This window comes from Hermetia illucens, chromosome 4 (genome assembly GCF_905115235.1).
Source record: "Hermetia illucens chromosome 4, iHerIll2.2.curated.20191125, whole genome shotgun sequence".
Classification (NCBI taxonomy): Eukaryota; Metazoa; Arthropoda; class Insecta; order Diptera; family Stratiomyidae; genus Hermetia; species Hermetia illucens.
Window position 1 is genome coordinate 120,771,282 of NC_051852.1, and position 27,853 is coordinate 120,799,134.

Sequence of the window (27,853 nt, forward strand, 5' to 3'; positions counted from 1 at the left end):
TATCCACATCACCACATGAGGCCTGAGTTCCCATGTCGAGGCAAAAATCTGTCTGCACAGCGCATAGACTGTGAGAGCTCGTTTCAACTTTACCTCTACATGTTTGGTCCAAAAAAGCTTTTAATCTAGAGTGACTCCTAGATATTTCACTTATTCGGAGAGTTGAGGGGTTATACCCTTCATCTCTTGGAGACAAAGTCCATTCAGTTTTCTTCTTGCCCTCCAGCCACGTCATCAACATAAACTGAAGCGTGTATTGGCAAATTTTGCAGTTCGCATAATAGTGAGTCGATCAACATATGCCACACAAGTAGCGATAGAACACCGCCTTGGGGACAACCTTTCGTTGTTTATGTTGTTGTCAATGACCACCCATATTTCATTCAATTCGCACAACTATCACGTGGGGAAGTTGATGGTCTTCTGCTCCCCTTTTCATTGTTAATTCTAGTACGTATGGTTACCATGGTTCCCTTGGTAGAGAATAGGGCATTAACCACAACTGCGCACCACCGCTTCAATGGGCTTCAACCCACTTCGTGCTTTTCCGAAAAGCTTACAATCTTCCTTCGCTGTTCTAGGCCACATGGCTCTAGGGCGACTGTCTCGTCGGTAATCCTGGGATAGTCGGTTCTATTCGAATATCCGGCCGGTACTCCGATCAAGTTTTTCATTAGTTAAAGTCTTATGTCAGAATACCGCAAAGAACACCTACTAGATATACAAATTTGCCAATGCCTTCGATGTTCTGCCCATCGATTCAAACAGAAAGACTGTCATGACTTGTAAGGCTGAGAATTTTGGTTTTGTTGGTATTTATTTTCAATACGAATCTGCCCACCTTTTTCTTTGAGGTCAGAGCTGTTTGACCAGCGGTGTCGACGTATTTGAGGAAGAATGTTCATTGGCCTGTCCTCTTCGTCCAGCAGTATGAGGAATGTAGCTTTGTTCTGATGAAGGGGAAAGTTGCTCCCGAAATACATATATATATATATATATATATATATATAATACTGGTTTACCCTCACCTGAGTTGCAAACGCAGAGCTGCATGCGTCCAGGCGCGTGTCATGGGTTGCGGATAATGACATGACCCACCGGGTCAGCTACGAATATCGCAAGTTAATCTTGTAAATAAGTAGCCGCGGACAAGCAGAACGTTTCTCTTTGTGTTCGTCCTCCCTTACCGATTCTTCCCGTTCAGGGGGAGTAAACCTCCTTAACAAATCCGTAATCCGGGGTGAAGGGATCGACGCGCCTATCGGATGAATTGCAGTGACGTTACACTGTATTTCAGCGGCTCCCCTCCAAATACCTTCTCTACCTTTGGAGGTAACCATGGGGCATTGCAACATTGGGGCTCTGTTGCAGGGCTGACTCGTGGGAATAAAATTGGGGACTTTGGTTTAAATTCTTTAAATTGGACCCCAGGGACACGAAGACAGTACCCAACACGGTTAAGGGTCGTTCAACAACATCAGAGCGGCTCTTCGCCCTTGGATGTTTTGGCGGTTATGCCGTCAACCACCAGGGACGGGAGACCTAGGCGTCGTATGGTTTGGACGAACCAACTCAACGAATTTATCGTCCGCGCCTATTACCGTGTCACGGATTTGGAACGGAATCCATCAGGGTACAGACATCGACTACATGACGCGTTCATAACCCGATTTCCGGAGCTAAGTCATGTTCCGGAACAGAACGTCGTCAACCAGTACCGAGTGATCGTGAATAACAACCGAGTTGCCTTACCAACTAGGCAACAAATCTTCCAAGAGGTTTCACTTGAGCTCGGGCTGGAGTCATCAAATTACCGGACTAGTCAAAGGAGTAACACAAGTACTCCACCTGTAAGGCACTCCATGAATCCAGTAGTCAGGAGAAGCTTAGTAACTGGGGATGTCGACCCAATTTATAATGTGGCTTTGACCGCATTCCAGGTCGCATTCACAGAGTATGCTGAGATTCTCCCAGACGCTAGGCCAGGGATCCCAAAACTGAAGTTTACTTCGGCAACTACTAACATCATTGCTGCCGTTGACAGAATTTTGGCTGATTGTTTGGCTAGCGAGATTACTGCTACAGAGGTTCACAGCCTGATCTACGTTGCAGCTGCCACGGTTATTCGTCTCCATAACCAACATCTTAGAGCGAATAACAGAGTTATGCGCAGAAGGACTTTACCGTTCTGGGTGTTTCGACTCAACAAAAGAGTCGAAAAGTTGAGAAAGGAGATTGGTCGTGTGACGCAAGCACTCCTTGGAAATCCATCACCAAGAGTGCACAGATGCGTTGCGAACATCATTGGAAACTACCATCTGTCCAATGATGTGCCAATCGAAGAAATCCTCGAGGTGCTGAAGCAGAAACTTGCGGTATGCTCCAATCGCATCCGTAGGTATCAGAAAAGCTTTCAGCGAAGGACAGACAACACCTTGTTCTTCCAGAATCAACGAGGATTCTACAAAAATCTCATCAACTCAGGTAGGGAAAGTAACCTCAATCTGGATCAGGCAGAAGACTTCTGGAGAAGTGTTTGGAGCGAATCCAGTCGTTGCAATTTAGAAGCAGCGTGGCTCCCACACCTTATGCGTTCATGCGAGGCCCTCCCCGAAATGACCATGCCTGACGTAACTGAAGTCGACGTTAAAGCAGTCCTTGACAAGGCAGGTAACTGGAAGGCGCCAGGAGTTGACAAGATTCACAACTTCTGGCTGAAGCGGTTCAAGAGCACTCACAGGATATTGGCAAATCAATTTAATCAGATGATTGCCGATCCTGATTTAGTTCCACCATTTTTCACCAAGGGGATAACTTTTCTCATCCCCAAGGAACAGGGTGCCTCTTGCCCTTCAAAATGTCGACCAATTACTTGTCTTCCTACCATCTAATACAAGGTCTTCACTTCAGTTCTGTGCGCGAACATCTCAAAACATCTTGATGTTCATAAATTGATAGCTGAGGAGCAAAAAGGATACGCAAAAGGCTCCCGAGGCTGCAAAGAACAGCTTATAATCGATACGGTAGCTGTAAAGCAGGCTGTCCACCAAAAACGAAACATCTCGACAGCCTACATCGATTATAAATCAGCCTTTGACTCCATATCACATTCGTGGTTACTACAAGTGTTACGCTTGTATAAAATTAACCCGAATGTCGTTCTTCTACTGAGAACAGTAATGAAGAATTGGAGCACGAAGCTATCGGTATCTTCGCAAACATCAGGAGAGATACCAATCAGGCGTGGCATTTTCCAAGGCGACTCTCTAAGCCCACTGTGGTTTTGTTTGGCTTTGAATCCGCTATCCCATCTTTTGCATGAAAGCAAATACGGGTTCCAAGTCAAGCATGGCATATTGTCGAAATGTACATTAAGCCATTTGATGTACATTGACTACATCAAATTGTATGCCAAAGACGAGAACCAACTTCGCTCCTTGCTGGACATCACCATCCAGTTCAGCAGGGATATCGGCATGCAGTTGGGTTTGGAGAAATGTCGCATAAAAACAATTGTTCGGGGAAAACACACCGACAACGAAGGATACAGCCAAAATAACATCCGAATTGAGGGCATGGATTCGGACGACGTCTACAAATACCTCGGCATATTGCAAGCAACAACACCTGCTGTGGCAATTATGAAATCTAAGTTGCTGGGGGAATTTGAGCGGCGTCTGGATCTTGTCCTTAAAACTGAGCTGTACGGGAAAAATAAAATCATGGCAATCAACACCTTTGCCATTCCCGTCCTTCTATACACTTTCGGTGTGATACAGTGGAGTAATACTGATTTAGAATCTGTCAATAGACGGGTAAGGGTAGTTCTTGCAAACAACAACATGCACAATAGAGCTGCCGAGAAATTGAGGATCACTATCCCACGTCATCAGGGAGGAAGGGGGGTACTTGATTTAAAAACGTTGCACTACAATCAAGTGCATTCTCTTCGTGAGTTTTTCTATGAGAAACAATCCTCTAGCCAAATACATCAGGCTACCGTCATGGCAGATAATAAATTATCTCCTTTGAACTTGAGAAGCAGAGAATGGGATCCCATGTCGAATGTTACTTCAGTCCAACAGAAGATCGACATGTGGAAAGAGAAACCCATTCACGGAGGTCATATAAAAAATTTGTTGTTGTCAGGCATTGACATCGAAGCCTCCAACAAATGGTTGACAAATGGTGTACTTTTCTATGAGACCGAAGCATTCCTAACTTCAATTCAGGATGCTTCGCTCCCAACAAAAAATTATAAACGGTACATTCTTCACGACTCCTCAATCACCAACTCCAGTTGTAGGTTATGCAACTGTGAAGAGGAGACCATCCAGCACATAACATCTGCTTGCAGGATGTTGAGCAGTACCGAGTACACCAATCGTCATAACTCCGTCTGCAAGATTCTCCATCAAAACCTTGCGTTGAAGTATAACTTAGTGGCAACCTACCATCCTTACTATAAGTATACTCCGCAGAGAATCTTGGAAAATGATCGGGTCAAACTACTGTGGGACCACACTATTGCCACCGACCACAGTGTTAATCATAACAGACCCGATCTAGTTCTGCTTCTGAAGGAAGAACGAGCGTACTTTATAATCGATGTAGCCGTACCGTTGGACCGGAACACTGTTGAAAAACAGCACGAAAAAATCCGGAACTACGACCCCTTGGCAGATGATATGAAGCAGACTTGGAGACTACAAAAGATCCAAGTAGTCCCAGTAATAATTTCAGCGACGGGATTAGTCCCGCAGAACTTACATAAAGCGCTGAAAACGCTCGATCTTAGGGCTGGACTATACATGGAGATGCAAAAAGCAGTTATCCTTGCAACCTGTGCTATAGTCTGAAGAGTCCTGTCCGGTAGCAGTCTGACCTGATGGGTTTCAGTCTTGATCCGCACTGTCTTCAATATAAGATCCATGTCTCTGTAGTGTAGGACCTCCGCGTCGTTGGCTGAAGTGTTTGCGACAATCGGGATGTAGCAATACATTTTCGCATGGTCGCACACACTTTGCGTTAAAACGCATCATCGCTGTGATGCGGTCCTTTGGATGTTGCCTTCGGCCCATCCTTAGGTTGGTCGCCCCTCGGTCCGGTTGGGCGGGAAGAGGGTCCGTGGGCTTTTTGAACTATATATACTGTAAAATAAAAGTTGTAGTTTGGAGTAAGCTACTGGTCTATCCATTTTATGAAGAATGTCGTCGGTGAAGAGAGGAATAAAATGCCACCCTGGCGGAATTTTCTGGCATCACATTTCACATTATTCGGGAGGTTTAGTGATTAAAGTTGGGCTCTCGTAGCAGAAGGTTCAAATCCCACTGTTGGCAGAGGGATTTGTATTCTGATAGGATGTCGGATACCAATCAACTCAGTTGTGAATGAGTATTTGAATCAAAGTAGGGTAATAATCACGGGCGAGCGAAATGTTCATCACATTGGCTCCTAGAGGGTACTATAATCCTGCAGTGTATAGTTACGGTCTTGAATGAAGTGCTCTAACACAATTCAAAGCCCTGATCCAATTGGATTGTCGCGCCAACGATTATTATTATATGCCATTTTGATATTTGCTTCTCCAAATCACCCTCTCTGCGTAGAGCATTGCAGATACATTCCTTATTCAAGCTTCAAGCCTTCTCGAAATCGACGGACGTTGTTTCACTATGATCCGAAAGATGTTAATAGATAAAGGAGGATGTAGAGCAAAAACCAGTTTCCTGCCTGCTGATCACTTTTTGTTTGATGCTCCAGGATGATTTTAGCTGACATCTCTATGAAAGCAGGTACGATTCAAATACTCCTCCAATTTTCATCTTAAACACTGGTGCCCTTCATCAGAATCTTACCCACTATCCTTTTCGTTCATCGATTGGGAAATATTTCCGATTTGCAGAATTTGCAATTTAGTTATAGTACCAATCGTGCAGAAACAGCATGGCCTTCAAGTCACAGTTCCGCGGGTAGACCGCCAATCCCGGCGATTTTACTCCGATTGAGAACAGAGACGATAGAGGTAGTTTCGCTCCTATTTGGAAAAGTAGCCCGCATCCGCATATTACGGTGACTTACCAAATCACCGATTAAAACTTCGCTGTATATCATACTATTCAGAAATGTGGTGAAGTGCTTCTTCATCCCTTCAGTTGTTTATAATCGGGAACGAGAAGGCTATCAATGACGTCCCTCGTTTGACCTGAAAAATCGTTGCTATTTGCGGTAGCTTCTGCTTGATTCAACAACTCAATAATAGAATAACTTTAGTCAAGGACCTTACGCTCCCTTTCTCATACTTTTTCACGGTGACGAAAGTATAGCGCGTTGCCCTTATCTCCATTCGCAGCCATAACCAGAGCATTCAGTTCCTTATGCTCATCAATTGCAGTCAACAGGGTCTAATATCGTACTTTTGTGACCAGTCCGACAACTATATCCGTGCTGCAGAAAAAGAAACTCTTGGTGGCGGTTCAGTCATCAATATTCTCGGATGAGCCGAGGTTGTGCCGATTTTGTAAGTTGCTAGACGACGACTGGATCATGGATGCGGCTCGTATTAAATTTGGGGGCCAACGATATCTTCACCTGCGAGCAGAACTAGCAGCAACACCTAAGTGAAGGTAAGGATTACGCACATTCTACTACTGCGATATGGTTGATCTGATTAGATGTTCGTAATCCGTCAGTCGAAACTTAACTGACCTTGTGCCACCGATTAGGTGGCGGTGATAGTTTCATGAGTCTATAAATCTTTCACCGTCGTTAAGGTGTTATCAGAGGACATCTTGGTAGTCAGAGCACTCATCACGATCACTATATCAGTTTTAGGAAACCTCGCTCCTTTTCTGAACTACATGCAGGTATTCCTATCCTTTTGGTGGTAATTAATATTATATAACTATGATGTTTCTTAAGCTGGGCCAGAATGCTTCAGCTAAGATCCTGTTAGAAACCGGCTACCAGGTCATTAGAACGCGTCTTGTGGAAAGGACCATGAACAATGGAACACCGGATTATCATCTACTACTACTACTACTTTTCAGTATAGAGAGAGTAGTGTCGCACGAGGGAGGGGAGTACTCTTCAGAGTTCCACCATTGGGCCCATAATGCCCCGCTTATATCGTTGGAATTCTCGCTCAAGGTGTAAAAAGCATTCTGGGGGCCCTCGATACCATTAAGGAGCGCGCAAACATTCCAGAAGCTCTATAGCCAATGAGTTTCGAAATTTATAAGTTCCTAGCTCTGAAATTTCCATCTCAATTTGACGCCTTTTTACAACGAACAAAGAGTATTTTGAGTATATTCTTTAACCTTACCTCAAAGGGCCATTACATAGAGAGCTCTCATGTCTATTGCTGACGATAATTGGTAAAAATAACGCTCTCGTCAATCAGTGAGACCCTAACTTTAGAAGATTTACAAACTTTTCATCAGTGTTATTACGGATTCATTACGGATCAAACAAATAAAGTTAATTCTTATCTGAGGTGTGGATAGTTTATCATTGAGTGAATTATCTCTCGTATACGTATATATTTTTATATTATCGGAATTTTCCGGTTATTGACTCATACTTGTTTATCGTTTGCCCCTTTTTGCTGTCAGTTGGTCACTTGGTGTATTGAAAACATTTCTTCTCCATCTAATTCTGGAAGTGCTTAGTTGCTTCTACACTAATCACACTATGGAACCCCCTTTTCGACCTTTGTCAATATCTTGTATGCTATGTGTTAAGATGTTCAAATATTTCTTTTGTTGAATGAAAGCCATATGATTTGATATAAGTGGAGTAAGCTATCAAATTTATCTTTATTGTATTTAATCTGTCGTCTAGAGGAAGTCTGGAGATGTAGTAACTTTCATAAGCGTCCAGTTCGTTCAGATTACTAACCTCTTTGGTAGCTTGCATTTTCACACGGGATTTGATGGACCTTTTTGCGGTTCCCCAACACAAGGAACAGGAAGTCAGTCGATTTTGGTGGATCCTCCATAACACCCAAAATAATTATCTATGTCCATTGCCTGACCTCGTGGCTAAAATTTAGGATGCCCAACACTATTATAGTCGGTGAAAACCGTGACCACGTTCTTTTTCAACCGAGACCTGGATGGTTTTTTCGGTTTCGACTTACTTATAGTACGCTACTCACTGGATCCAAAAAAACCACGCCAACAAACCTTTTTATCTGACCCGCGTATGAGTACGTTCCGCATCCTGGGCATGTAATTCTGGAAATCATGTTCCGATTCCTTTTCTCTTTAGAGACCTGGATTGGCCTCATCTTTAGTTGTAATGGCTATGGAATGCTATGAATAATTGTCCAATTCAAGTGTGATTAGTCGCGTTTTGGCGTTTTTGGCCCGTTTGGGAGGCAAATAATATTTAATCTTTGAAGAGGGTTGTCTTTATTTTTAAATTATAAGTTACTGCAAGGGATGCATACAACTTATCTTCAGCTATGGCTTCCCTTCCTCTGATCCACTCACACATAATCCTTTATTGTTTGTTAGTCCTACCACTAAGTATCACATCACGGGGCGGAGTTAGCTTACTTTAGTTAAGTCTCCTTTCTTCTATTCACTGGGTTCATAATTGCGCCTTCCAGACATTTTCCGCATTTTGCAGTTTACCCTGGATTGTTGCGATTATTGAGTTGATCGCATTCCAATTCCCCTTCTACATTCTCCGGACAAAACTTTCGAGTGTGTTCTCGTCTTCTTCCAAGAATCTTGGGCATTGGAAGAATACTTGCGTTCGGTCCCCAAGACCCCTCGTAATTTGGAAAATTAGGTGAGGCGTTCAATTTAAACCTGTACTGGTAATGCCGATATCCTGCATGGCTGTTGAGAAACTTGGTGATTTCCCCATACTCTCTCGCTTTCGGCCTTTATCATCTGCAATAGAGGGTGGTGTCAGCGGTGGTGGTGAGAAAGACGGGGCGGTAAACCCTGTCGGTCAAACCAAAACCAAGTGGTCGTGGGGAACCTCCATGGTAGTGGAACCAGGAGACGCTGTATCATTTTGGTCTGTTGGCCATGATGTAGTTGGCGAATGCTCCAAAGGCCTAATCATGCGATCTGACCTGAGTCTGCAGTGGCAGTGGGTCATAAAACCTTACCAGGGGTATACTGGTACCATGGAAACCGGGGTAGCCCCAGAATTCACATACTTCAGGAGAATTCCTCTTGTATGTGTGATCAGCTCGGTTGTTATTGTTTGGCCCCCTGGTGGGTTGTGGTTGCGTTCAAGCTAAAGCCCTTCGAGCCTCAAACGTGGTGTTGCGTTTCAACATGGGTGCCATACTACATAGTTCGGTAAAGATTTACGTAGGTTTTGCATCCACCAGTATGAACGCTGAGCCATGCACTCGGTATAGACTGGTACCGTTGTTACTTGTCCCAGGAGGGCTCCGATTGTGGTCACAAAATCAATCTGTGCCTTAAGAAGATCGTGGGATTAGGTCCACTGGATAGGTGCTCACGTTAATCCACAGAGAAGTGATTGTAATAGAGGATACATGGACTTGAAGTTATACACACATATGTACATATATGTTCGCTATCTCGTCGGCTAAGAAGTCAATTGGTAACAGAGAGACGATCAGATTGACAGAACAGACACTTAGGGCTATTCTTCTGTAGACCGCGCTGAGTTGATTGCCTTACATAAAACATCCCTAAAGTGGGACTGCGTACATCATAATGGAATTCACCATCCGGGTATTCGGCATCATTCTTGCTAGAACCATACCCGTGGGTGGTGCTTATTCGCAAGTATACACTACGTGCTGCTTAAAATTGATCTTGGCATCTATCCTTACTTCCAAGTATTTGATGGTCGGCTTGGAAGTGAGCGTAATTTCCCATAGGACGCTTACTGATGAAGACTGCTTCCATTTTTCCTCGGCAACTGCCAGCCCAGAGCTCTTAACTACATTGAGAAAATAAAGTTCATCATTGTACATGATGTTCTACAACAGTGAGTCCCGTATGGTGTCCTATGGGGTGCCAGCGGAGACAACGAACGCTCTAGGTCTATTATGGGTGTCAAAGCACATCGACAATAGCTGCGAAAGGGGGGACACCAATTTTCATATTCTGTATAAGGCTTCAATTGGTCGAGTTAAATGCTTTCTTCAAGTGCATTTCCATGAATTGCATTCTCGGCGAACCCAGTAATCAATTTGAACAGAACACATGGTTTACTGGACAGCCGCTATAATATATGGTGTAGCAGCTCTTTTCCAGGAAACCGGCCCATGTCCATCGCATCTCTTGTAACGCTGTTACATCAGCCTTATATTGGGAAACAGGGAGCGCACGTTTCATAAGAAAATGTGCAAATTGTTAATCCGTCGTCGTTGTAAGATCCATCCTGTTCGAGGCTCCTTTCGTGGCTTCGTAACATTGGTTTTCCGTGTAGGGTTGTCAGCCCTACCCAACCCCCAACCTGGAGGACCAGTTGGTACATGTTGTACCGTTTTTAGGCGTGGGAGACTCACCTTCATCCTTCTTCGTCTGCAGTTTTGCATAAAGAAAGAACTCCCAGCGGTCACCACGTGGAGGTCGGGAAATAGGGAAAACAAGTATTAAATCCACTGATGATCGCGAAATGGTGGGTTTAATTAGATCCCTGACCTTATAATAGGTGACGAGGCGCTTTCTTCTGCCAAGGCAGAAGCGTATTCATCATACATCTGCCTTCCAGAGTACCAGGACTTAAAGCGGCCGCAGGTTTCGTTGGCATCGGCATCGATGTTAATTATATCGGCTGAAAAGAAAACTTGTCGCCATTTTCACACCTTCCTATCATATGCTCGAGCAAGGTGCTACTAGACCCATACAGATCACCTACCTCGATCGCAATACCAACTTTAGGAGGGATCTCCTGTACTCGGCAACTAAGATGCGTATGCAAAGAGTTTAGTGAATAAAATATAGAAAAGGAACTCCAATTCCTTAGCTTGCCAGCCAATAATCAGGGACGAATTACATTAAAGGAAAAGAAAAAATTTATTTAAAAACGAAATAAAAGTTTATTTACAAACGAAACATTCTTTAATATGAATAAGTCTAACTTCTTAACCTAAAAATTTATTAATCTATGCAAGTAATCCCAGCGATACGACTCCTTTTCGACAATTGTGAAGATATTTCGTTGGATTTTCTTTTCAGAGGCACTGTCTGTTGCTCTGTACTTCGTCTCTCACGTTTCAATATTTCAGAATCCAGATATTGATTCAATTCTTTTCGTTTCACATACCGAGCTTCAATTTCCATTCCCATCTTTATCATTTTCTCACCTTGTGAGCGAACTTGAGCCACAAATCCCTGAATGCTGTCTGATAAGTTCACGCTCGAATTCCCAACGGCTGCGATCCCAAGTCCAATGAACCACATTGAACAAAAAGATGGCGTAGAATCCTGTTTACCTGCATGTCGGTACATATCGAAACATTTCGGATGAACATGGGCTAAAGATATTTGTGGGTTACGATCCAGGTTGCCCACTAATAAGCGCAGTTTCGCTTCAACGAACCCACACCACTTCAAATGGTCTTCCGCTGTATTCGAGTTTGCTAACAACGCAATGAAATGTCGATACTTATAAAAGAATTGAGGAGGCTCTAATAATTGGTCCCATGTCGATTTCCCTTGCATTATCTCCAATGATATCCTCTTGCCTCGCTGAAACTCATCTGCAATAACCTTTCTCGTGGATTCGGTGACGTTAAACGTTGAATTCTGCTGCGGATACGATGGTGTTATAATTGGCATCAGGTGAGAACGGTCAGATAAATTTACTCGAGGATCCCATACAGGATGACCCATATCAGCGTCGTCTACTGGTATAAGCAGCACCGGCAGTGGCCATTTCCACATAGAAAAAATCAGAAAGAATTTTTGTATAATAGTGGCGGGTGCAGCATTTGGATATAGTTGACAGACCCGAGCCACTAACATAGCCCATGTCACTCCTCCAAAATACCCAACGGAATTTGAATAAATTCCACGATTTTTAGCCCAAAGTTTTATCGCTCTTAGTGTCGAACGAAACGTATCTACGTTCGGAACTAGCTTCAGTATCTTCTCCGTAACGCGCCGGCCATTCAAACTTCGCATCGATTGCGGATCCAGATACCGCAACAACTTGTCATTTTGTAGGTCAATATCATCGGGGATGGTTTCGAGGTCTAAACGTGAGAACAACAAATCGATTTCCACGCCTTCGAAATTCATCTTAATTACTGGTACAAATGCTTCTTCTATGGCGAGACATTTCGTGACTCCAGAATGCACCTTCAATATCTCAAACAATGACCTGAAAAAGTCAGACCTCTCTATAGAGTACGGGACCACACACAAAGCATCGATATCGGCTCCTCTGTGATGCACGCCTAATAGGTATGATCCAAACGCGAAAACCTTTCCCCCCAACTTGTTGGCCATAGATGGCAAAATGTTCTTGGAGAGAGCTACGTATCCACTGTTTTACCAATTGGTTCAACTTTTCCAAAATCGCAGCGCGATGATTCGACTCCGGTGCAGTTTCGAAAATACCATAAGATTCCAGTAGCTTATTCAATTCATTCGTCTTCCGAATTTCGTCTGATGTTGGGTCATCCCAGCTGATAGCAGAAGTCATCCCGAACGTTTTCCTAGTACCGACGGGCTTAGCGCTAGTTTTGGTATTAGTGGACAAGGGAAAACTTGCCTTGGTATTATTTCGTTCTTTTCCAGCTTTCCACATCTTGAGTTGAAATTAATTCTGTATAATAATTTTGAATTTTTCCAAAGGTTTGTCAAAGGTAACTTTTATCAGCGAACCAATCTCCTTAAAGATATGGATGTATCTGCTTTGTTTGGAATGGGCAAGCTATTTATATCATCCTGGAAAGTTCCTTAATTACCTTTCAATTATCGTAATTATACTATCCCATCATCAATAGCCATTAAATTGACCATCTTGAAAATCTTATTGGTAAACTTAAATTAATTAATAACTAATTACCCTATGTTCTTGAAAATCCTGGTCCTGTTCTATCAACTAATGGGAATAGAATGGCTGGACCAATTTAACTAAACCATTAAAGAAACAAATATGAAATGGTGTTTTTTTGGTTTCTGCAACCTGCAATTTTCGAAACTATCTTCTAACTTACACCTTGACGAGGGTTCTGTTGAAATAGGTTGAACCTAAGTAAAATGGCATTGTAGGAGTTTTGACAAAACTCTTGTTCTTTTTGTAGCACGTTAGCTTTGTGTCAAGAAACGCTAGTGGTGGTCCCTGGACTGGACTGCGGGTGGTAGGTATTGTATTGTTCGACCCAGGGAATGCGCCTGCTTCCTTCTTTACATGCTTGGTGACTTTGCCCTTCTGACACGCGATGCCTTGTTTGGCCTAAGAGCATATATTCTTATCCGAACAAGCAAACAGATTCTACTTTCCTTTTTGTCAATGACCTCCGCTGTAATTGGCTCCTGGCGACTTATGATTTTTAAGCCGATGAGTTGCACGGACCGCTTTTTCTATACTTGGTGGTGGCAGCATTTGTCCGTTGTCTTCAATTGACGGGACCTCCAACTCGTCCTCGTTGTGGTTGTTGAGCAGTTCATGAAAGTATTCAACCCAACGCTCCAAGATACCCATTCTGTAGGAAATCAGCATTCCCTCTTTGTCTTGGCAGGTAGAGCATAGAGGTGTGTAAGGCTTCATCCTGCTGACTTGTTGGTAAAACATGCGCACCTGGTGCGGTTGCTCCTTGTATTTTTTAACTTTACAGACTCGTTTTTAGAATGCAACGTTAATCGATATATGGCATTCTTCCGTTCCGTTGCTAGCTTACATTTTTCGTCGACCTCGTGGCTAAAATTTAGGATGCCCAACACTATTATAGTCGGTGAAAACCGTGACCACGTTCTTTTTCAACCGAGACCTGGATGGTTTTTTCGGTTTCGACTTACTTATAGTACGCTACTCACTGGATCCAAAAAAACCACGCCAACAAACCTTTTTATCTGACCCGCGTATGAGTACGTTCCGCATCCTGGGCATGTAATTCTGGAAATAATGCCCCGCTTATATCGTTGGAATTCTCGCTCAAGGTGTAAAAAGCATTCTGGGGGCCCTCGATACCATTAAGGAGCGCGCAAACATTCCAGAAGCTCTATAGCCAATGAGTTTCGAAATTTATAAGTTCCTAGCTCTGAAATTTCCATCTCAATTTGACGCCTTTTTACAACGAACAAAGAGTATTTTGAGTATATTCTTTAACCTTACCTCAAAGGGCCATTACATAGAGAGCTCTCATGTCTATTGCTGACGATAATTGGTAAAAATAACGCTCTCGTCAATCAGTGAGACCCTAACTTTAGAAGATTTACAAACTTTTCATCAGTGTTATTACGGATTCATTACGGATCAAACAAATAAAGTTAATTCTTATCTGAGGTGTGGATAGTTTATCATTGAGTGAATTATCTCTCGTATACGTATATATTTTTATATTATCGGAATTTTCCGGTTATTGACTCATACTTGTTTATCGTTTGCCCCTTTTTGCTGTCAGTTGGTCACTTGGTGTATTGAAAACATTTCTTCTCCATCTAATTCTGGAAGTGCTTAGTTGCTTCTACACTAATCACACTATGGAACCCCCTTTTCGACCTTTGTCAATATCTTGTATGCTATGTGTTAAGATGTTCAAATATTTCTTTTGTTGAATGAAAGCCATATGATTTGATATAAGTGGAGTAAGCTATCAAATTTATCTTTATTGTATTTAATCTGTCGTCTAGAGGAAGTCTGGAGATGTAGTAACTTTCATAAGCGTCCAGTTCGTTCAGATTACTAACCTCTTTGGTAGCTTGCATTTTCACACGGGATTTGATGGACCTTTTTGCGGTTCCCCAACACAAGGAACAGGAAGTCAGTCGATTTTGGTGGATCCTCCATAACACCCAAAATAATTATCTATGTCCATTGCCTGACCTCGTGGCTAAAATTTAGGATGCCCAACACTATTATAGTCGGTGAAAACCGTGACCACGTTCTTTTTCAACCGAGACCTGGATGGTTTTTTCGGTTTCGACTTACTTATAGTACGCTACTCACTGGATCCAAAAAAACCACGCCAACAAACCTTTTTATCTGACCCGCGTATGAGTACGTTCCGCATCCTGGGCATGTAATTCTGGAAATCATGTTCCGATTCCTTTTCTCTTTAGAGACCTGGATTGGCCTCATCTTTAGTTGTAATGGCTATGGAATGCTATGAATAATTGTCCAATTCAAGTGTGATTAGTCGCGTTTTGGCGTTTTTGGCCCGTTTGGGAGGCAAATAATATTTAATCTTTGAAGAGGGTTGTCTTTATTTTTAAATTATAAGTTACTGCAAGGGATGCATACAACTTATCTTCAGCTATGGCTTCCCTTCCTCTGATCCACTCACACATAATCCTTTATTGTTTGTTAGTCCTACCACTAAGTATCACATCACGGGGCGGAGTTAGCTTACTTTAGTTAAGTCTCCTTTCTTCTATTCACTGGGTTCATAATTGCGCCTTCCAGACATTTTCCGCATTTTGCAGTTTACCCTGGATTGTTGCGATTATTGAGTTGATCGCATTCCAATTCCCCTTCTACATTCTCCGGACAAAACTTTCGAGTGTGTTCTCGTTTTCTTCCAAGAATCTTGGGCATTGGAAGAATACTTGCGTTCGGTCCCCAAGACCCCTCGTAATTTGGAAAATTAGGTGAGGCGTTCAATTTAAACCTGTACTGGTAATGCCGATATCCTGCATGGCTGTTGAGAAACTTGGTGATTTCCCCATACTCTCTCGCTTTCGGCCTTTATCATCTGCAATAGAGGGTGGTGTCAGCGGTGGTGGTGAGAAAGACGGGGCGGTAAACCCTGTCGGTCAAACCAAAACCAAGTGGTCGTGGGGAACCTCCATGGTAGTGGAACCAGGAGACGCTGTATCATTTTGGTCTGCTGGCCATGATGTAGTTGGCGAATGCTCCAAAGGCCTAATCATGCGATCTGACCTGAGTCTGCAGTGGCAGTGGGTCATAAAACCTTACCAGGGGTATACTGGTACCATGGAAACCGGGGTAGCCCCAGAATTCACATACTTCAGGAGAATTCCTCTTGTATGTGTGATCAGCTCGGTTGTTATTGTTTGGCCCCCTGGTGGGTTGTGGTTGCGTTCAAGCTAAAGCCCTTCGAGCCTCAAACGTGGTGTTGCGTTTCAACATGGGTGCCATACTACATAGTTCGGTAAAGATTTACGTAGGTTTTGCATCCACCAGTATGAACGCTGAGCCATGCACTCGGTATAGACTGGTACCGTTGTTACTTGTCCCAGGAGGGCTCCGATTGTGGTCACAAAATCAATCTGTGCCTTAAGAAGATCGTGGGATTAGGTCCACTGGATAGGTGCTCACGTTAATCCACAGAGAAGTGATTGTAATAGAGGATACATGGACTTGAAGTTATACACACATATGTACATATATGTTCGCTATCTCGTCGGCTAAGAAGTCAATTGGTAACAGAGAGACGATCAGATTGACAGAACAGACACTTAGGGCTATTCTTCTGTAGACCGCGCTGAGTTGATTGCCTTACATAAAACATCCCTAAAGTGGGACTGCGTACATCATAATGGAATTCACCATCCGGGTATTCGGCATCATTCTTGCTAGAACCATACCCGTGGGTGGTGCTTATTCGCAAGTATACACTACGTGCTGCTTAAAATTGATCTTGGCATCTATCCTTACTTCCAAGTATTTGATGGTCGGCTTGGAAGTGAGCGTAATTTCCCATAGGACGCTTACTGATGAAGACTGCTTCCATTTTTCCTCGGCAACTGCCAGCCCAGAGCTCTTAACTACATTGAGAAAATAAAGTTCATCATTGTACATGATGTTCTACAACAGTGAGTCCCGTATGGTGTCCTATGGGGTGCCAGCGGAGACAACGAACGCTCTAGGTCTATTATGGGTGTCAAAGCACATCGACAATAGCTGCGAAAGGGGGGACACCAATTTTCATATTCTGTATAAGGCTTCAATTGGTCGAGTTAAATGCTTTCTTCAAGTGCATTTCCATGAATTGCATTCTCGGCGAACCCAGTAATCAATTTGAACAGAACACATGGTTTACTGGACAGCCGCTATAATATATGGTGTAGCAGCTCTTTTCCAGGAAACCGGCCCATGTCCATCGCATCTCTTGTAACGCTGTTACATCAGCCTTATATTGGGAAACAGGGAGCGCACGTTTCATAAGAAAATGTGCAAATTGTTAATCCGTCGTCGTTGTAAGATCCATCCTGTTCGAGGCTCCTTTCGTGGCTTCGTAACATTGGTTTTCCGTGTAGGGTTGTCAGCCCTACCCAACCCCCAACCTGGAGGACCAGTTGGTACATGTTGTACCGTTTTTAGGCGTGGGAGACTCACCTTCATCCTTCTTCGTCTGCAGTTTTGCATAAAGAAAGAACTCCCAGCGGTCACCACGTGGAGGTCGGGAAATAGGGAAAACAAGTATTAAATCCACTGATGATCGCGAAATGGTGGGTTTAATTAGATCCCTGACCTTATAATAGGTGACGAGGCGCTTTCTTCTGCCAAGGCAGAAGCGTATTCATCATACATCTGCCTTCCAGAGTACCAGGACTTAAAGCGGCCGCAGGTTTCGTTGGCATCGGCATCGATGTTAATTATATCGGCTGAAAAGAAAACTTGTCGCCATTTTCACACCTTCCTATCATATGCTCGAGCAAGGTGCTACTAGACCCATACAGATCACCTACCTCGATCGCAATACCAACTTTAGGAGGGATCTCCTGTACTCGGCAACTAAGATGCGTATGCAAAGAGTTTAGTGAATAAAATATAGAAAAGGAACTCCAATTCCTTAGCTTGCCAGCCAATAATCAGGGACGAATTACATTAAAGGAAAAGAAAAAATTTATTTAAAAACGAAATAAAAGTTTATTTACAAACGAAACATTCTTTAATATGAATAAGTCTAACTTCTTAACCTAAAAATTTATTAATCTATGCAAGTAATCCCAGCGATACGACTCCTTTTCGACAATTGTGAAGATATTTCGTTGGATTTTCTTTTCAGAGGCACTGTCTGTTGCTCTGTACTTCGTCTCTCACGTTTCAATATTTCAGAATCCAGATATTGATTCAATTCTTTTCGTTTCACATACCGAGCTTCAATTTCCATTCCCATCTTTATCATTTTCTCACCTTGTGAGCGAACTTGAGCCACAAATCCCTGAATGCTGTCTGATAAGTTCACGCTCGAATTCCCAACGGCTGCGATCCCAAGTCCAATGAACCACATTGAACAAAAAGATGGCGTAGAATCCTGTTTACCTGCATGTCGGTACATATCGAAACATTTCGGATGAACATGGGCTAAAGATATTTGTGGGTTACGATCCAGGTTGCCCACTAATAAGCGCAGTTTCGCTTCAACGAACCCACACCACTTCAAATGGTCTTCCGCTGTATTCGAGTTTGCTAACAACGCAATGAAATGTCGATACTTATAAAAGAATTGAGGAGGCTCTAATAATTGGTCCCATGTCGATTTCCCTTGCATTATCTCCAATGATATCCTCTTGCCTCGCTGAAACTCATCTGCAATAACCTTTCTCGTGGATTCGGTGACGTTAAACGTTGAATTCTGCTGCGGATACGATGGTGTTATAATTGGCATCAGGTGAGAACGGTCAGATAAATTTACTCGAGGATCCCATACAGGATGACCCATATCAGCGTCGTCTACTGGTATAAGCAGCACCGGCAGTGGCCATTTCCACATAGAAAAAATCAGAAAGAATTTTTGTATAATAGTGGCGGGTGCAGCATTTGGATATAGTTGACAGACCCGAGCCACTAACATAGCCCATGTCACTCCTCCAAAATACCCAACGGAATTTGAATAAATTCCACGATTTTTAGCCCAAAGTTTTATCGCTCTTAGTGTCGAACGAAACGTATCTACGTTCGGAACTAGCTTCAGTATCTTCTCCGTAACGCGCCGGCCATTCAAACTTCGCATCGATTGCGGATCCAGATACCGCAACAACTTGTCATTTTGTAGGTCAATATCATCGGGGATGGTTTCGAGGTCTAAACGTGAGAACAACAAATCGATTTCCACGCCTTCGAAATTCATCTTAATTACTGGTACAAATGCTTCTTCTATGGCGAGACATTTCGTGACTCCAGAATGCACCTTCAATATCTCAAACAATGACCTGAAAAAGTCAGACCTCTCTATAGAGTACGGGACCACACACAAAGCATCGATATCGGCTCCTCTGTGATGCACGCCTAATAGGTATGATCCAAACGCGAAAACCTTTCCCCCCAACTTGTTGGCCATAGATGGCAAAATGTTCTTGGAGAGAGCTACGTATCCACTGTTTTACCAATTGGTTCAACTTTTCCAAAATCGCAGCGCGATGATTCGACTCCGGTGCAGTTTCGAAAATACCATAAGATTCCAGTAGCTTATTCAATTCATTCGTCTTCCGAATTTCGTCTGATGTTGGGTCATCCCAGCTGATAGCAGAAGTCATCCCGAACGTTTTCCTAGTACCGACGGGCTTAGCGCTAGTTTTGGTATTAGTGGACAAGGGAAAACTTGCCTTGGTATTATTTCGTTCTTTTCCAGCTTTCCACATCTTGAGTTGAAATTAATTCTGTATAATAATTTTGAATTTTTCCAAAGGTTTGTCAAAGGTAACTTTTATCAGCGAACCAATCTCCTTAAAGATATGGATGTATCTGCTTTGTTTGGAATGGGCAAGCTATTTATATCATCCTGGAAAGTTCCTTAATTACCTTTCAATTATCGTAATTATACTATCCCATCATCAATAGCCATTAAATTGACCATCTTGAAAATCTTATTGGTAAACTTAAATTAATTAATAACTAATTACCCTATGTTCTTGAAAATCCTGGTCCTGTTCTATCAACTAATGGGAATAGAATGGCTGGACCAATTTAACTAAACCATTAAAGAAACAAATATGAAATGGTGTTTTTTTGGTTTCTGCAACCTGCAATTTTCGAAACTATCTTCTAACTTACACCTTGACGAGGGTTCTGTTGAAATAGGTTGAACCTAAGTAAAATGGCATTGTAGGAGTTTTGACAAAACTCTTGTTCTTTTTGTAGCACGTTAGCTTTGTGTCAAGAAACGCTAGTGGTGGTCCCTGGACTGGACTGCGGGTGGTAGGTATTGTATTGTTCGACCCAGGGAATGCGCCTGCTTCCTTCTTTACATGCTTGGTGACTTTGCCCTTCTGACACGCGATGCCTTGTTTGGCCTAAGAGCATATATTCTTATCCGAACAAGCAAACAGATTCTACTTTCCTTTTTGTCAATGACCTCCGCTGTAATTGGCTCCTGGCGACTTATGATTTTTAAGCCGATGAGTTGCACGGACCGCTTTTTCTATACTTGGTGGTGGCAGCATTTGTCCGTTGTCTTCAATTGACGGGACCTCCAACTCGTCCTCGTTGTGGTTGTTGAGCAGTTCATGAAAGTATTCAACCCAACGCTCCAAGATACCCATTCTGTAGGAAATCAGCATTCCCTCTTTGTCTTGGCAGGTAGAGCATAGAGGTGTGTAAGGCTTCATCCTGCTGACTTGTTGGTAAAACATGCGCACCTGGTGCGGTTGCTCCTTGTATTTTTTAACTTTACAGACTCGTTTTTAGAATGCAACGTTAATCGATATATGGCATTCTTCCGTTCCGTTGCTAGCTTACATTTTTCGTCGACCTCGTGGCTAAAATTTAGGATGCCCAACACTATTATAGTCGGTGAAAACCGTGACCACGTTCTTTTTCAACCGAGACCTGGATGGTTTTTTCGGTTTCGACTTACTTATAGTACGCTACTCACTGGATCCAAAAAAACCACGCCAACAAACCTTTTTATCTGACCCGCGTATGAGTACGTTCCGCATCCTGGGCATGTAATTCTGGAAATCATGTTCCGATTCCTTTTCTCTTTAGAGACCTGGATTGGCCTCATCTTTAGTTGTAATGGCTATGGAATGCTATGAATAATTGTCCAATTCAAGTGTGATTAGTCGCGTTTTGGCGTTTTTGGCCCGTTTGGGAGGCAAATAATATTTAATCTTTGAAGAGGGTTGTCTTTATTTTTAAATTATAAGTTACTGCAAGGGATGCATACAACTTATCTTCAGCTATGGCTTCCCTTCCTCTGATCCACTCACACATAATCCTTTATTGTTTGTTAGTCCTACCACTAAGTATCACATCACGGGGCGGAGTTAGCTTACTTTAGTTAAGTCTCCTTTCTTCTATTCACTGGGTTCATAATTGCGCCTTCCAGACATTTTCCGCATTTTGCAGTTTACCCTGGATTGTTGCGATTATTGAGTTGATCGCATTCCAATTCCCCTTCTACATTCTCCGGACAAAACTTTCGAGTGTGTTCTCGTTTTCTTCCAAGAATCTTGGGCATTGGAAGAATACTTGCGTTCGGTCCCCAAGACCCCTCGTAATTTGGAAAATTAGGTGAGGCGTTCAATTTAAACCTGTACTGGTAATGCCGATATCCTGCATGGCTGTTGAGAAACTTGGTGATTTCCCCATACTCTCTCGCTTTCGGCCTTTATCATCTGCAATAGAGGGTGGTGTCAGCGGTGGTGGTGAGAAAGACGGGGCGGTAAACCCTGTCGGTCAAACCAAAACCAAGTGGTCGTGGGGAACCTCCATGGTAGTGGAACCAGGAGACGCTGTATCATTTTGGTCTGTTGGCCATGATGTAGTTGGCGAATGCTCCAAAGGCCTAATCATGCGATCTGACCTGAGTCTGCAGTGGCAGTGGGTCATAAAACCTTACCAGGGGTATACTGGTACCATGGAAACCGGGGTAGCCCCAGAATTCACATACTTCAGGAGAATTCCTCTTGTATGTGTGATCAGCTCGGTTGTTATTGTTTGGCCCCCTGGTGGGTTGTGGTTGCGTTCAAGCTAAAGCCCTTCGAGCCTCAAACGTGGTGTTGCGTTTCAACATGGGTGCCATACTACATAGTTCGGTAAAGATTTACGTAGGTTTTGCATCCACCAGTATGAACGCTGAGCCATGCACTCGGTATAGACTGGTACCGTTGTTACTTGTCCCAGGAGGGCTCCGATTGTGGTCACAAAATCAATCTGTGCCTTAAGAAGATCGTGGGATTAGGTCCACTGGATAGGTGCTCACGTTAATCCACAGAGAAGTGATTGTAATAGAGGATACATGGACTTGAAGTTATACACACATATGTACATATATGTTCGCTATCTCGTCGGCTAAGAAGTCAATTGGTAACAGAGAGACGATCAGATTGACAGAACAGACACTTAGGGCTATTCTTCTGTAGACCGCGCTGAGTTGATTGCCTTACATAAAACATCCCTAAAGTGGGACTGCGTACATCATAATGGAATTCACCATCCGGGTATTCGGCATCATTCTTGCTAGAACCATACCCGTGGGTGGTGCTTATTCGCAAGTATACACTACGTGCTGCTTAAAATTGATCTTGGCATCTATCCTTACTTCCAAGTATTTGATGGTCGGCTTGGAAGTGAGCGTAATTTCCCATAGGACGCTTACTGATGAAGACTGCTTCCATTTTTCCTCGGCAACTGCCAGCCCAGAGCTCTTAACTACATTGAGAAAATAAAGTTCATCATTGTACATGATGTTCTACAACAGTGAGTCCCGTATGGTGTCCTATGGGGTGCCAGCGGAGACAACGAACGCTCTAGGTCTATTATGGGTGTCAAAGCACATCGACAATAGCTGCGAAAGGGGGGACACCAATTTTCATATTCTGTATAAGGCTTCAATTGGTCGAGTTAAATGCTTTCTTCAAGTGCATTTCCATGAATTGCATTCTCGGCGAACCCAGTAATCAATTCGAACAGAACACATGGTTTACTGGACAGCCGCTATAATATATGGTGTAGCAGCTCTTTTCCAGGAAACCGGCCCATGTCCATCGCATCTCTTGTAACGCTGTTACATCAGCCTTATATTGGGAAACAGGGAGCGCACGTTTCATAAGAAAATGTGCAAATTGTTAATCCGTCGTCGTTGTAAGATCCATCCTGTTCGAGGCTCCTTTCGTGGCTTCGTAACATTGGTTTTCCGTGTAGGGTTGTCAGCCCTACCCAACCCCCAACCTGGAGGACCAGTTGGTACATGTTGTACCGTTTTTAGGCGTGGGAGACTCACCTTCATCCTTCTTCGTCTGCAGTTTTGCATAAAGAAAGAACTCCCAGCGGTCACCACGTGGAGGTCGGGAAATAGGGAAAACAAGTATTAAATCCACTGATGATCGCGAAATGGTGGGTTTAATTAGATCCCTGACCTTATAATAGGTGACGAGGCGCTTTCTTCTGCCAAGGCAGAAGCGTATTCATCATACATCTGCCTTCCAGAGTACCAGGACTTAAAGCGGCCGCAGGTTTCGTTGGCATCGGCATCGATGTTAATTATATCGGCTGAAAAGAAAACTTGTCGCCATTTTCACACCTTCCTATCATATGCTCGAGCAAGGTGCTACTAGACCCATACAGATCACCTACCTCGATCGCAATACCAACTTTAGGAGGGATCTCCTGTACTCGGCAACTAAGATGCGTATGCAAAGAGTTTAGTGAATAAAATATAGAAAAGGAACTCCAATTCCTTAGCTTGCCAGCCAATAATCAGGGACGAATTACATTAAAGGAAAAGAAAAAATTTATTTAAAAACGAAATAAAAGTTTATTTACAAACGAAACATTCTTTAATATGAATAAGTCTAACTTCTTAACCTAAAAATTTATTAATCTATGCAAGTAATCCCAGCGATACGACTCCTTTTCGACAATTGTGAAGATATTTCGTTGGATTTTCTTTTCAGAGGCACTGTCTGTTGCTCTGTACTTCGTCTCTCACGTTTCAATATTTCAGAATCCAGATATTGATTCAATTCTTTTCGTTTCACATACCGAGCTTCAATTTCCATTCCCATCTTTATCATTTTCTCACCTTGTGAGCGAACTTGAGCCACAAATCCCTGAATGCTGTCTGATAAGTTCACGCTCGAATTCCCAACGGCTGCGATCCCAAGTCCAATGAACCACATTGAACAAAAAGATGGCGTAGAATCCTGTTTACCTGCATGTCGGTACATATCGAAACATTTCGGATGAACATGGGCTAAAGATATTTGTGGGTTACGATCCAGGTTGCCCACTAATAAGCGCAGTTTCGCTTCAACGAACCCACACCACTTCAAATGGTCTTCCGCTGTATTCGAGTTTGCTAACAACGCAATGAAATGTCGATACTTATAAAAGAATTGAGGAGGCTCTAATAATTGGTCCCATGTCGATTTCCCTTGCATTATCTCCAATGATATCCTCTTGCCTCGCTGAAACTCATCTGCAATAACCTTTCTCGTGGATTCGGTGACGTTAAACGTTGAATTCTGCTGCGGATACGATGGTGTTATAATTGGCATCAGGTGAGAACGGTCAGATAAATTTACTCGAGGATCCCATACAGGATGACCCATATCAGCGTCGTCTACTGGTATAAGCAGCACCGGCAGTGGCCATTTCCACATAGAAAAAATCAGAAAGAATTTTTGTATAATAGTGGCGGGTGCAGCATTTGGATATAGTTGACAGACCCGAGCCACTAACATAGCCCATGTCACTCCTCCAAAATACCCAACGGAATTTGAATAAATTCCACGATTTTTAGCCCAAAGTTTTATCGCTCTTAGTGTCGAACGAAACGTATCTACGTTCGGAACTAGCTTCAGTATCTTCTCCGTAACGCGCCGGCCATTCAAACTTCGCATCGATTGCGGATCCAGATACCGCAACAACTTGTCATTTTGTAGGTCAATATCATCGGGGATGGTTTCGAGGTCTAAACGTGAGAACAACAAATCGATTTCCACGCCTTCGAAATTCATCTTAATTACTGGTACAAATGCTTCTTCTATGGCGAGACATTTCGTGACTCCAGAATGCACCTTCAATATCTCAAACAATGACCTGAAAAAGTCAGACCTCTCTATAGAGTACGGGACCACACACAAAGCATCGATATCGGCTCCTCTGTGATGCACGCCTAATAGGTATGATCCAAACGCGAAAACCTTTCCCCCCAACTTGTTGGCCATAGATGGCAAAATGTTCTTGGAGAGAGCTACGTCGCGTATCCACTGTTTTACCAATTGGTTCAACTTTTCCAAAATCGCAGCGCGATGATTCGACTCCGGTGCAGTTTCGAAAATACCATAAGATTCCAGTAGCTTATTCAATTCATTCGTCTTCCGAATTTCGTCTGATGTTGGGTCATCCCAGCTGATAGCAGAAGTCATCCCGAACGTTTTCCTAGTACCGACGGGCTTAGCGCTAGTTTTGGTATTAGTGGACAAGGGAAAACTTGCCTTGGTATTATTTCGTTCTTTTCCAGCTTTCCACATCTTGAGTTGAAATTAATTCTGTATAATAATTTTGAATTTTTCCAAAGGTTTGTCAAAGGTAACTTTTATCAGCGAACCAATCTCCTTAAAGATATGGATGTATCTGCTTTGTTTGGAATGGGCAAGCTATTTATATCATCCTGGAAAGTTCCTTAATTACCTTTCAATTATCGTAATTATACTATCCCATCATCAATAGCCATTAAATTGACCATCTTGAAAATCTTATTGGTAAACTTAAATTAATTAATAACTAATTACCCTATGTTCTTGAAAATCCTGGTCCTGTTCTATCAACTAATGGGAATAGAATGGCTGGACCAATTTAACTAAACCATTAAAGAAACAAATATGAAATGGTGTTTTTTTGGTTTCTGCAACCTGCAATTTTCGAAACTATCTTCTAACTTACACCTTGACGAGGGTTCTGTTGAAATAGGTTGAACCTAAGTAAAATGGCATTGTAGGAGTTTTGACAAAACTCTTGTTCTTTTTGTAGCACGTTAGCTTTGTGTCAAGAAACGCTAGTGGTGGTCCCTGGACTGGACTGCGGGTGGTAGGTATTGTATTGTTCGACCCAGGGAATGCGCCTGCTTCCTTCTTTACATGCTTGGTGACTTTGCCCTTCTGACACGCGATGCCTTGTTTGGCCTAAGAGCATATATTCTTATCCGAACAAGCAAACAGATTCTACTTTCCTTTTTGTCAATGACCTCCGCTGTAATTGGCTCCTGGCGACTTATGATTTTTAAGCCGATGAGTTGCACGGACCGCTTTTTCTATACTTGGTGGTGGCAGCATTTGTCCGTTGTCTTCAATTGACGGGACCTCCAACTCGTCCTCGTTGTGGTTGTTGAGCAGTTCATGAAAGTATTCAACCCAACGCTCCAAGATACCCATTCTGTAGGAAATCAGCATTCCCTCTTTGTCTTGGCAGGTAGAGCATAGAGGTGTGTAAGGCTTCATCCTGCTGACTTGTTGGTAAAACATGCGCACCTGGTGCGGTTGCTCCTTGTATTTTTTAACTTTACAGACTCGTTTTTAGAATGCAACGTTAATCGATATATGGCATTCTTCCGTTCCGTTGCTAGCTTACATTTTTCGTCGAAGCAGTAATTCCGACTCCTTTTGCGGCTGCGGCCAAGTATATTTGTAGCCGTATTTACTATAACGTTCTTCAGCTGATTATGAAGATCATTTTTTGATACTACATCTCCGTTGACTGCGTTATTGCGTCATCCATTTCCCCATTATACGTTTTGCGGACGGCTGTGCTGTGGATGACTTCAGTGTTAACTCTCATCTGATTTTTTTTTCCCGATGGAAGCTGGAAAGCTTCAAAAGCTACCGCAGGCTCTTGCCACACGGTTATGTGGGACTCTTACCCACTAAAACCACCTCCTTCTCCTTCCACTCTCCCCGCGGGACTCCCATTTGGTATTACGTCGCGGGGCTGGATCAGAATTTATTCTGCGCTTATGTCAACATTCGTGTTCCTCTCGCGTTCATTCTTTCGGATGACTTCCTACTGCCTAAGCTTCTTTCCGATGGCTATAATCACTTTTTCAACTTCGGTCCATATCCCCATGGCTTTCACCATAAGCTCCATGATATTTTCGGGTGTAAAGTGCTCCCCGGTTGTAGCTTCTAATGTAGTCCTTTGGGTTTCGAATCTGGGGCAGTGAAAAAAGACGTGTTCTGTGTCCTCTGGAATGTTTGCAGACTCTGGGCAATATGGCGAATCATCACGCCCAAATCGATACAGATATGCTCGATAGCCTCCGTGTCCGCTCAAGAATTGAGTTAGGTCGAAACCTACTTCGCCGTGAGGTCGCTCGATCCATTTCCGGATATCCCATATGATTTTGTGAGTCCAACGGTCTTTTTCTGACTCGTCCCACTTCTCTTGCCATTCCGCGACAGTTTCAGCTCGTGCGGACTGTCGCCGACGGAAAGGAGATTTGTCGGTGAGGTACGTTCGATCGTAAAGCCGTTGTATTTCTTTCACCAGGATCTCAATCGGGATCATTCCTGCTATCACGCAAGCTGCTTCATTAGAAATTGTTCTGTAAGCGCAACATGTTCGGAGTACACTTATGCAATACGCAGCTCCAATCTTTTTCTTATTTATTATATTTTCCAGTGCATCTGCCCATACTGGGGCTGCATACAGTAGGATCGAACTGACCACCCTTGAAATAAGGAGTCGACGGCTCGGCCTTGGGCCACCTATATTTGGTAGCATTCTCGCAACCCGCGCTACGATGTTATATGCCTTGAATGCTGCACCC

The 27,853-nt window shown here is 43.1% G+C and overlaps 2 protein-coding genes and 2 pseudogenes across 2 annotated transcripts in view; 1 reads left to right on the forward strand and 3 right to left on the reverse strand.

The window, feature by feature from the left end:
- The window catches only part of LOC119654630 (proton-associated sugar transporter A-like), a 71,753-nt gene that overhangs the window by 4,651 nt on the left and 39,249 nt on the right, over positions 1–27,853 (forward strand). The gene's annotated exons all lie outside the window — the stretch shown is intronic.
- Positions 11,106–12,750, reverse strand: LOC119654048 (annotated as a pseudogene).
- LOC119654049 lies at positions 18,071–19,715 on the reverse strand (annotated as a pseudogene).
- Positions 23,904–25,553, reverse strand: LOC119654050 (poly(A) polymerase gamma-like). The gene has a single exon (XM_038059210.1). It carries the CDS (start codon positions 25,455–25,457, stop codon positions 23,904–23,906), a length of 1,554 nt encoding a protein of 517 aa, XP_037915138.1. The 5' UTR covers positions 25,458–25,553.

Bases quoted from the DNA above. Each gene is read 5' to 3' on its own strand.
- LOC119654050 (XM_038059210.1), bottom strand. From the start codon at position 25,457: ATGACTTCTGCTATCAGCTGGGATGACCCAACATCAGACGAAATTCGG.